The sequence below is a fragment of the Amia ocellicauda genome, chromosome 15, assembly GCF_036373705.1.
Source record: "Amia ocellicauda isolate fAmiCal2 chromosome 15, fAmiCal2.hap1, whole genome shotgun sequence".
NCBI classification, from domain to species: Eukaryota; Metazoa; Chordata; class Actinopteri; order Amiiformes; family Amiidae; genus Amia; species Amia ocellicauda.
Window position 1 is genome coordinate 14,202,290 of NC_089864.1, and position 10,935 is coordinate 14,213,224.

General features: G+C 39.4%; 1 protein-coding gene across 2 annotated transcripts; it reads left to right on the forward strand.

Annotated features, from left to right (window-relative positions):
- Positions 1–470: 470 nt before the first annotated feature.
- On the forward strand, positions 471–10,797 carry irak3 (interleukin-1 receptor-associated kinase 3). 2 transcript variants are annotated; one of them, XM_066723783.1, is made up of 14 exons: positions 471–701; positions 922–1,104; positions 3,330–3,412; positions 4,308–4,380; positions 4,534–4,685; positions 5,133–5,197; positions 5,558–5,672; positions 6,024–6,142; positions 6,836–7,034; positions 7,368–7,430; positions 7,769–7,936; positions 8,097–8,562; positions 9,457–9,594; positions 9,728–10,797. In XM_066723783.1, exons 1-13 carry the CDS (start codon positions 578–580, stop codon positions 9,591–9,593), a joined length of 1,947 nt encoding a protein of 648 aa, XP_066579880.1. In that variant the 5' UTR covers positions 471–577; the 3' UTR covers position 9,594; positions 9,728–10,797. The 2 variants fall into 2 exon arrangements, with proteins under 2 accessions (XP_066579880.1, XP_066579881.1); XM_066723784.1 differs by having other exon boundaries at positions 4,534–4,631; positions 9,457–10,797.
- The last annotated feature ends 138 nt before the right edge of the window (positions 10,798–10,935 follow it).

Consider the following 10,935-nt stretch of genomic DNA (forward strand, 5'->3'; position numbering starts at 1 on the left):
GACACTGCTTTTCTGTTTTAGGGTGACAGGTTAATCCTGCCACCCAGGAACTGTGTACAAGCATTAATTGCATCTTGACTACAGACCGCGAATGAAATGTCAGTAAATGTCATAAAGACCGACGCTAAGCTTTCCGTTTCCCACCACAGAGTCAAACATATGAGCCAGAAACAGAGCTGACACGTTTCATTTTTATCACACAGGATGGAGTTTCCATTTTTTCCCTGTTTTCCACTTCGCCAAAATGATGAAACAACTGTATTTGATCTTAAGCAATTACATCAACAATACGCAGTGTCCCAATATAGCGGCAGGAACATGGACATAAAGATATCACTTGTTTTAATGCACACAAAAACAACAAAAAACCTGAAGAAGAAAAAAAAAATGAAGCAAACACAAAAAGTACCTGATGAGTAATGGTGTGTCGTAATATTGCGTGCATCCTCACCCCACCCGAGGCTGCAGCAGCTGGGGCATTTCAACATCGCCGTCAAACAGCCCCGACACACACCGGCCGGGACGCAACAGGATGTGTTAGTTAGTTAGTTAGTTAGTTAGTTAGTAACCAGACACAATGGCCGCCAGAGCCGCCTGTCTGAGCTCCTCGACGCCGCTCTTCGACGCTCCTCCCGCCGTCATGGAGAGGCTCTGTAAACTTATCGACTGTGGGGACGGGGACGTGGGCTGGAGGGGGCTCGGTAAGTACCCAGCAGAACCAGTCGGTCGAGTCGAGTACTTTGGCAGGAAAAGGCACGATTAAACGAGGATGATTTACTATTAATAGCGGTACTAGCTAACACACTTCTACTTGTAACAAAGCGCGCAACATTGTAGCAGCTTAGTATTGTTAGCTGGGACGTCACGCCCGTAACGTGTGTGCAGAGACTCTGACTCGAGTGGCTCTTGTTTGGCCGCCAGCGGAGCGCATACTGCCGGACTGGCTGGAGGTGCGCTGCATGGAGAGAGTGGGGGCGCTGGGGAAGAGCCCCACCCGGGAGCTGCTGTGGAGCTGGGCTCAGAAGAACAAGACGGTGGGGGATCTGCTGGAGGTCCTGCAGGACATGGGTCACCAGAGAGCAATGCAGTTATTCATGCCCCAAGGTATGTGCACTCATTGATTGTTGCTCACGTCTAAAGCAGCCCAGCTTCATCTGACTTTTTGTTGGTGTCCCCCCTCCGAAGTTTTTGCACTTTGCATATCTAACAGCAGTGAAGCTTGGCACCATGGTATATATATATACCCCTCTATGTAACTGCACAGATGTTTGCTGTTTCTGTTGTTTTAACCAGGCTGTCATGCTTGAAGTTTTATGCCCATGTAACACAACAGTCCTGTCAGAACTGGCCTACCTGTGTGGGGTGAGGGAGTGGAACTGTGCTGATTCGTGTTCAGTGTGCTCTGCACTGCAGCACATTGACTGTTGGTTGAGGAGGTTTTTAGGTGTCGCTTGGGTTCTCGGACAAATCGCCCCCCAGTCTTGTTTCATCGGGTGTCGGGTGTTATTATAAAAGCACAGTTTCTGAAAACAATCACATTCTGAAGCTCAAAAATAACTAAAACATACCATGCACTGACATTCAGGTGTTGTAGTTACAATGCATACAAAGCAATACAAAATACATAATGTAAGACCATAAAGTGCTTATTTTTTTAACTTTTTCTATCAATAGTTGTTGTGGTTTTCTTGCCTTCTTTATACTACCTGCAACTGGTAACAACAAGTTGACAGCTGACTTCTGTGGTTAAATGTGCGTCACACACACACCAGGGATTTTCAGTTGGCCAAACATTGCTGTAGAAACCAGAGATATTTTGCAATGCTTAGTGTGACACAGAGTACAAGAGGGGCTTCGGAAACAGACATGGAACACAATGTTCCTCAGTGGCAGTTGTCTTTGATCTCTTCTGGTGATTTCCCCAAAGTATGTTTTTATTCCTTGTCTATATTTGTGTTGTAATTTTTCCATTCTTCACATCCATCGTTCCATGAACAATTATGTATTTCAAGATGCATCTTTTTTTTTTAAGGAAAAAAATAGGAGTCTCAGCATTGCATCCTCTTGTCTGTAGCAATACTTCCTTTTTATTGAAATCCAGTGGTTTGAGAATGCAATATCATTATTTGAGCACACACATATGTAGTAATTAGATATGATTATCTCCTAAAAATTGGACTCAGAAGCTATATATTGTCATTTTGAAAGGGGTTTTTGAGGATGTTTATGGCCATTTTATTCTCACTGTACAAAGATTTAGCCGAGCCTATACTTACCTTTGAGTTGGAATGTCAAATCCCATTACAGTTTAAGTTGCTATTAGACTAAGATTCATAATCTTTTGAAGCAAGGAATTAACATGCCCTTTATAATTTATTTGAGCCAAGAAACATACATACTGCATGTTATTGGTTGGTAACAGATGGTAAATAGGTATTTTATAGACCTCTCATTGCGTTCGGCAAACAGCATAGTATTCATGTGCACTGTGTTCGAATTGGTGACTACAGTTGACTGGACTAGATTTAATCTCAAAATGTGGATCTGTTATATTGTTTCCCATGCGACCTGTTTTGTTCATATGAGGGAAGTGAAAACGAGAGCACTTTCTTTCAAAGTCTTTATGTTTTGTGTGTTTTGGCCATTACATACTGATGAAACACAGATTAAACATTTTTGTATCTGAATAATGTCGCTGATTACTGATATCTATGGTACCATGCACTGTGTATCTTTGAGATATCAGTAAATAGTGTGTTTTCCAGTATTTTGTAATATCATTATTTCTGTTTGCACAGGATTTGACATGAACTTGAACCTATGAACCTATGTTCAAACTTAATGTTAATTAAAAAAACTCTTTAATAGCAGGAAATGCAAGTAATTAGTTACTGGGGAATCTTGCAATCCCCTGAGGACGCAACGTTGTCAGGGCTGGACCACTGCCACCAGCAAGAAAGTCCCCTCGCACGCAATGTGGGGAAGGGTGATCTATGCTCCTGCAGCAATAGCCTTGCCCTTTTTTACATTGTAAAATGTGATGTGAAGATTAGTAGCGGTGGCTTTATATGAGTATTCTGTGCAGAAGTGGTTTCGTATTAAGGGAAGCGAACCTGATAGTGAATTTGTTATTTGGAAGGTGTTTTTATCCAAAGCAAACTATCAGTCAAGAGACAGTTGTTTCAGAGACAAAATGCTTATGTGTGATAAACTGAGAATTTCAGTTCCGCTTATGCTCAAACCCCCAACTCCCCGGGAGCTCCTATTTATCGAAATGTTGGCAGTGTATTTTAAATGTGTATATTTACAATGTTTTGTCATAATTATAGGATTCAAATCAGCACCTTCTCCAGAGAACGTCTTCCTGTCTAAGCTCAAAGAACACACTTCAGAGAGGGAATCCAATCTCAAGGTAAAACTGTAACTCAAGTGTACTTTAAACAAAGTGTGGATATACTAATATTGCAATATAACCATATCCATATATTATTATTATTATTATTATTATTATTATTATTATTATTATGTTTTTCCACCATACAAAGTCAGTTCAGAAGACAGTAGATAAGCTGTACATAACTACAAATCTTAAATCATCTGCATGTAAGTGGATGCTAGGAGACCAGGAGATGCTAGTGACAGCAGGGCAGTAGAATATAGTGGTAGCTATCTGTAGTACTGTAAGTTGCTTTTCTTTGTGAACAGTACACTGCAAACCATGCCCTTCTGCCATGCTCTTTTCATTTGGCACAAAAGAGGAACTGAAAATATTGTACATACGTTAGCAAAAGACTGACTGCAATGCAGAAATATCCAAAAATCGAATACATTGACTAGGGGATTTTAGTTGTATTTTTTTCTGTTATTTTATTGGAGTTGTACGAAGTTGTACAAAGCAGTTGCAGAACAGGAACATGTTCAAATTACAATTATTCATCAACCTTAGTTTTTGGTTTCACTAAGAAAACAGAAGTGCTAATGTTTTTGTTGTGGCAAATGAAAGCTTTTTCTCATTTCTTTAAAAACACCAAATATTTGTACAGTCTGATAACCACACCACACCCCAGCTGCTTTCAACCTCTGGGAGCAACTGTAACAATAACATCCTGGTAACAAGACTCATGCTGCTGTGGATTTTAATTACCGATATTTTACAGTTAAAAATACAGACCATAATTTGGCACTAGTGTCCTTCACTTCTTTGTTGGACAGTGAAATGTTTTTGTTATAATCCTATTTCTCCTTAGAATTTGAGTGTGTCTTGTTCATCAACATTTTTCTTTTCTTTTGAAATATTTTCTCCACAGACCGTGAATAATGCTGATGTATTGGAGGTGTCTGAACACCACCATTGTTATTCAGTTCACCGGCCAAATGAAGGTACAGTGTTGATCACACTACACATACAGCAGTTTATTTTTTGTAATTATTGTAAGTGTTTCTACCTGTTTTCTATTGGATACTAGACTGGCAAGACTGACAGTGAATCTATATTGTATGCAAACCAAATAATATTTATTTTTTAACCCCTAGGTTTAAAGCAGACACCGGTACTGCAGTATTCAGACATCGTCAATGGAACCAGGAACTTCCACCCAGACTTTAAAATTGGAGAGGGCTCATTTTCAGAGGTGTATAAAGCAGTCATTGGAAATCAGACGTTTGCAGTGAAGTTATTTAAACGGGTATATATGGATCATGTGTTTCATTTAAGAGTTCCTCTTAATGACACTTACCACTTCAACTGTGTGTTTCTCTTACCAAAGCTAGTATGTGGTTTATGGTTTGTGCTGTACTCTATCATACAGAGTGGGTTGAAATACCATGGAATTAGAAGTTGTTAGGGTTGCCTTTATTATTTGTACAGTAATAGTGTTCTATTGAAATGAACATATTCTTTTTACTTTGTAGAATCAGTCTAGCAATCAGGAATCTGAGTTTGGTTTACTAGTTATCTTAAATTGCAAGCTAATCTCTGGGGACATATTTTTTAAATTAAAACAAAAACAATGCCAAGAGATGTGTTCCCAGCTCTGATATCTGAGCTGCTATGCTGTGAAGTCACTATTCTGGGGAGACTGCTCAGACATCATCAATTAAATATTCATAGTATTGTTTTAATTATTTCCCAGGGGAGGCAAGCAGAATGGAAAAAACTGTGGAAGCTCTTCATGTCAGACATAGAAGTTCTTCTACTGTAAGACTATGGATCAACTTTGTTTTCTTGGATGCAGATACAAATATATATTTTTATCTTCATCCTTTATAACATGCCTTTACTTAAATTGTGTCTCTTAGCATCTCATCTTAATTGACATTTTTTTGTTATCTTGAAAGTATGCACATTGTTTTCTCTTGTGTCACATGTTTACAATATTACAGGCATCATCTTAAAAGAATGAATAATGATTGCAATTGTCCTTTTTGTGTTGTAGCTTTGTAACTCTTCTGAAGTTTTTTGCAGTGCATTTGCAGATTAAACGCATTGTATTTGTCTGGTATTTGTCTGCATCGCTGTAACTGTAAGTCCCTCACTTTTCTCTTCTCTGTTTCTTAGTTATCGTCATCCAAATATTCTTGAGCTGTGTGGTTACAACTCAGAGGATGGAGTGTACTGTGTGGTTTATCCTTACATGTCCAATGGATCACTGTTCTCTAGACTCCACTGTCAGGTGAGCCTGACAAGCAAAAGTGAAATTAAAGTTGACAACCTTGGAAAATAAAGTGCACTAAGGTGTTGTATATTGTAAAGGCATTACATACTTCTTCATAGAAATAGTAAGTATCTAAAGGCCTTAAAATAAACTCACAGCTTTACAAAACACACAGACACACAATCCCTTTTAATGTTTTTTTGTTTATCAGCAAGAAAAAAACGAATTTATAATATGGATGTCTCATGGGCAAATATGGAAATGTCCCTATTCTAGTGTTATATTGTAACTTTGGAAAGCCTTTCAGATAGAGGACCATTGCCTATAATATATGTCTGATTTCAATACTTGTCTTTGATATTTTCGCAGGATGCGCTTCTGTTACTTCCCTGGCAGCTGCGGCTCAGTATTGCAAGGGGGACGGCCACGGCAGTTAACCACTTGCACACAGCCCAGCCCTGCTGTGTCATATGTGGCAACATCACAAGGTAATTCAGCTTTTTGACCTCATTTAGCTATCAGCCCTGCTAGTACACATCCCCCTGGTGGAACGAGTCCCACAGCACCCTTTTTACATTTCATTCTTCTTCTCTGCACACAGTATCCAGATGAGGTCTAACTAGTGCATTGTACAGTCTGAACATCACTGCCCTTTTTCTCAATTCTACACTTTTGACAATATACCCTAACATCCTGTTTGGCTTTTTTATTTCTTCCCCACATTGTTTGGATGGAGAAAGTGAGGAGTCCACATAGACTCCTAGGTCTTTCTCATGTTACTTCATCTAGTTCTATTCCTCCCATAGTGTAATTATAGTGGACATGTTTGTTACCTACATGTAATACCTTGCACTTGTCTACATTGAATTTCATCTGCCAGGTGTCGGACCACAACTTTTTTTTACCAGAGTTTACGGGTAGTATTTATTTTAATCCTGTACTTGAAACTTAGTAGGTCTTAAGTCACAAACCTATTTTAAAGGCTATTTTCTTAGGGCAAAGAAACATTAAAATGCTTGATGCAGATAGAGACTGTCTACAAATGCATTGGGTAAATTGGTATTCATTATTAAAATGTTAACTGTTGTTTGTAAAGACCATACACTTACATTGTAAATCCTTGACATTTGAACCTTACCCAAATGCAAGCTGACAGCTGATGTGCATGTGCTTTTCCACAGCACGAATATTCTGCTTGACGAGCACTTTGAGCCCAAGCTGTGTGATTTTGGGATGGCCTGCCTGAGGCCCCATTCTGTCAATCAGAGCTACACCATCAGCCTAGACGCCGGCTCACGGAGCCACCTGGGATACCTGCCTGAGGAGTACATCCGAGATGGCAAGCTTTCAGTCAAACTGGATGTGTACAGTCTTGGGGTTGTGAGTCTCTGTCTCCGTATGAACTTGGTTCACCTTAGTCTGTTGTTTATGTTCGTGAGTATCTAGTGAGTGTTAGGAATTGTGAGAAGATTTCAAAATCGCATGCGAAGTTTAGTTCATTGTAAGTTCCAAATTTTTTTATTGCAAATATGTATTACTTGTAAAATATCCAGTGTTTTGAAGTGTATCCAACACTTCCTATTTTTGGTACCGTTATGTTATAATTGCAGATTGCCATGTTTAGTATTCTACAGATATTAGAAGTGAATAATTTCAGCTATATAAAAAAACATCTCTGGAAATGATACACCTACATTTTTCTGTTTGGTTTAGGTCATAATGGAGATTTTAACAGGACGCCCACCTGTACAGGATGGCCCTAAACACACAAAGCTGGTAAGACCTTTACACAATAAACCCCAGAGTTAGAAAATAAGTTGTCTGATTCGATGTGCAAGAATATTCACTGTGCTGCTTCAAGAAACATTTCAAAAAACAATATTTCTTGCCTGCCTGTTCTGTCTTCCACTCTGGTTGTCTGTTTTTGTACAATGTTCCCTAAAGTGGACATCGGGAACAGAACGGTCTGTAAAATCATAAAGACGCCCACATGTTGAATATGGCTATAAAATACACACATTAAACAGAGAATCTGGTTTGATCCACATGCTATCATGGCAGGAACTGAAAATACAGTTATATTCTGAACACAATGCATATTTATTTATATTTAGAAAGACTTTCTGCACCAACAAGTGGAAGAAGGTGCTGGCGTGGACTCTTGCCTCCAATTTCTAGACACACGAGCAGGACCCTGGCCTTCCACTGTGTCCTTCAGGCTGTTCCGCTTGGCCCTGGATTGCACAGCAAGTCGCCCCAAGAACAGGCCGGCCATGAGCACAGTAAGTGTGGCCCCCGACATACACAGCTACTGAAGTATGAATATAATAATGAAGTACACATCTATTCGTCAGTATGAAATGCTATCTGTGATTGTTTGAATATATAGACAGCAGTAATGAAACATGAGATTCTGAGGTGACCCTCTTCTACTTAATCCAGGTGCTTGAGATGCTGAATGAGTTGAAAGCAATACCCTGTGACACTGAAGACCAGCCTCACACCCTGAAAGACAAGGTAGGCCCTGACAGAGGACTGGGCCCCAGCCTGCCGGTGGAGAATGACGAAATGCAGGGATTCTTCTGTGATCCAGAGCCGGACAGAGCAGACCTTCGTGAGCTCAGGGCAGCCCAGGCAAAGGGAGGCCCGTGTGAGTGCAGCCAGTCTGAAGTCACCTTCACAGGAGGCAGGGCCAGGCTGGAGGAGTCTCTGAGCAGTGCTGCGGGAGGTGTCTCACCTGGGGACAGAGCTGCTGGGGACACCGAGCCCTGCAACGGCCTGAGGGAATCTGTGGATCTGTACTGCAGCTGGCCAGTGGAGTGTAGCTGCACGGCGGAAGAGAATGGACAGGAATGTGACGAATGCAGGGCCAATGGATTCATATCTGCCCAGCCCCACCCCCAGAAAGGCAGGCATTACTTTATTATCATATGTACACTACCGGTCAAAAATTTTAGAACACCTACATTTTTCCAGTTTGTATTGAAATGTATGCAGTTTACTGTCTCAATGTACTCTGAAATTAATGCATAGTGCAAATAAACAATTGGAGCTAAAATCATGGAGTCGTTTTGTTTAACAAAATTTAACCCCTTAAGCTGACAAACCCCTCTGGTAGCCTTAAAAGGCAGCAAATCCGTGTGCTTCTCTTTCATCCCATGTGTACTCTTTTTACTGTTGTGTTGTTTGCCAAGTGTTTGGTATCCCATGAAAGCTGAGACTCTTAGATTTCTCTGATGTGGAAAAAAAAAAAGTTAACTCCCCCCCTTCCCCCCCACATTCTGAAATCGTTAGGTTGTTCTGAATAAAACAAGCCTATTTGCAAAGAAACCAGATCGAAACTGAGTGATCTGGGACCGTCAGAATGAGACCCCTCCCCCCCTTTACCCCCGGGCTCTGAAAGACAGCAGGCGACATGGAAACTGTAAATCGGATGTGTTTGAGAATGAAATGCGCTGGTAGCCAAGAGAATAAGCTTTGAAACAATGTGCGCATTGTAGGAATACAGTGTAACTTCTAGGCGCCGGAGGTGCATGTAACACAGTATATAACTCTGAAATGTACATTATTTTTCAGTTTTTGGTAACCTAAACTTTTTATTTTAACCTCTGGCAGTTTCAGGTTATTCACTGGACTTTAACTGCTTCAATTTCAATAAAAACTGGAAGAATGGGGGTGTTCTAAAACTTTTGACCAGTAGTGTATACTGTCATTATGTTGACCTGTTAAAATAGATATGTTGCTGCAGTGTGCTATATTACAGTATAATCAGTTATTCCCTGTTGTCTTTAAACTGCTTCAGATGATGCAGCTGGATGTTCCAGAAACCCTGATATTTTGGACAATGCTGCTAAGGAGAAGATTAGAAACCGAATAGAGCTGTACAATAAAGGCTTGCTCAACACAGGGGAACTTCTGTCAATGAAGGAGCTCAACTGAGGTACTGTATTCATTGGCACTGAACGAGTCATGCTCATTTCTGTGGAGCTTGTACTGTTTGTGAGATTTAATGCTTTGCGTCTCGAAGACCATTTAACCTTGAAAAGATGACGCTACTTTTTATGTTTCAATAGAAGTGGTTGAAGACGATGGAGGGTGAATTAATCGTAAATGGCTAATGGGAAAATATGAACAGTGAATGGGAGCACTCACACTCTTGTGCAAACAAAATGCATCGTCTTCATTGGAGGGTCTATGATTCAGTAAAAAAATGTGTTGATCTAATCAGCTATCCTCCGCTAAATCCTTTGTTGGGCGATTATCTGAAACTGATATTATATCATACAGTAGAGAGGCATGAAATGAGGTTAGTTACTCATTAAATTATTACTATTTGTTTTGGTGTTCTTTTCTATGAGCTTGAATGTTAGGATGGCTTGATATTTCACTGGGTTGCATTTTTCACTGGACTGTACATACATATAGCGTGAAACAAAAAGCTACATTAAGTACATTAAGAAAACCAAATATGTTCCATACTGTCCTTGTGAGCATTTTTGTGTGAGCTGAACATGACAGAATTAATAAATATATTGCTTGTTTTGTGCAATGCTGTGCAATTGCAATTAGGCTAACTGCACTTTTTTCTTTAAAAAGCATATAGCATGTATATAAACAAATATTTTTTTTACAAAACCAAATTTTAATTATTTAATAATACTGTTCTATAAGTAGATGCTTTAATGAGTTGCAAATATTTTATTTACACTTTGATCACACCTTTTACAAATTATATACATTTGCTTTTGAAAATTAATTTCAATATGGTAAAACCGTTTGCTATGTATGTAATTTACTTGAGAATGTTGCAAAACTGCAAACTCCTTAACACTGTGCAACAGTGAAGTGTATGTTTTTTTTAACAAAATATGTGAGCCACTATGTGGAGAATGTAAAATTGTAAAACATATATTGGTGGAAAAAAATCAGTGTTACATGAATTCATTTATACAGACCTCTGCCAAAATTGTTAAGCACTGCTGGAAAATGTGTTAATTTCTATTGGTGTAATAAGAAAATGTGATGTATGATGGCTATGGTACATTTCTGATGCTTAAATATACGTTTTAATTGATTTGTTTTAAGTAGTGTAAGTAGTGCTGGAAGGGTGTCCTCCGCAAATAAATTAATAATGTGTCCTTCAGCTGGCTGGATTACTGCCTTCAGACCACAATTCCCCCTAGGTGGCATCTTCAGTCTTAGTGTTTCATTAGTCAGTTTTATTTTACTCAATTTCTTAGCAGACACTCTTATCTGCTAATTGTTACAACATAGCATATTA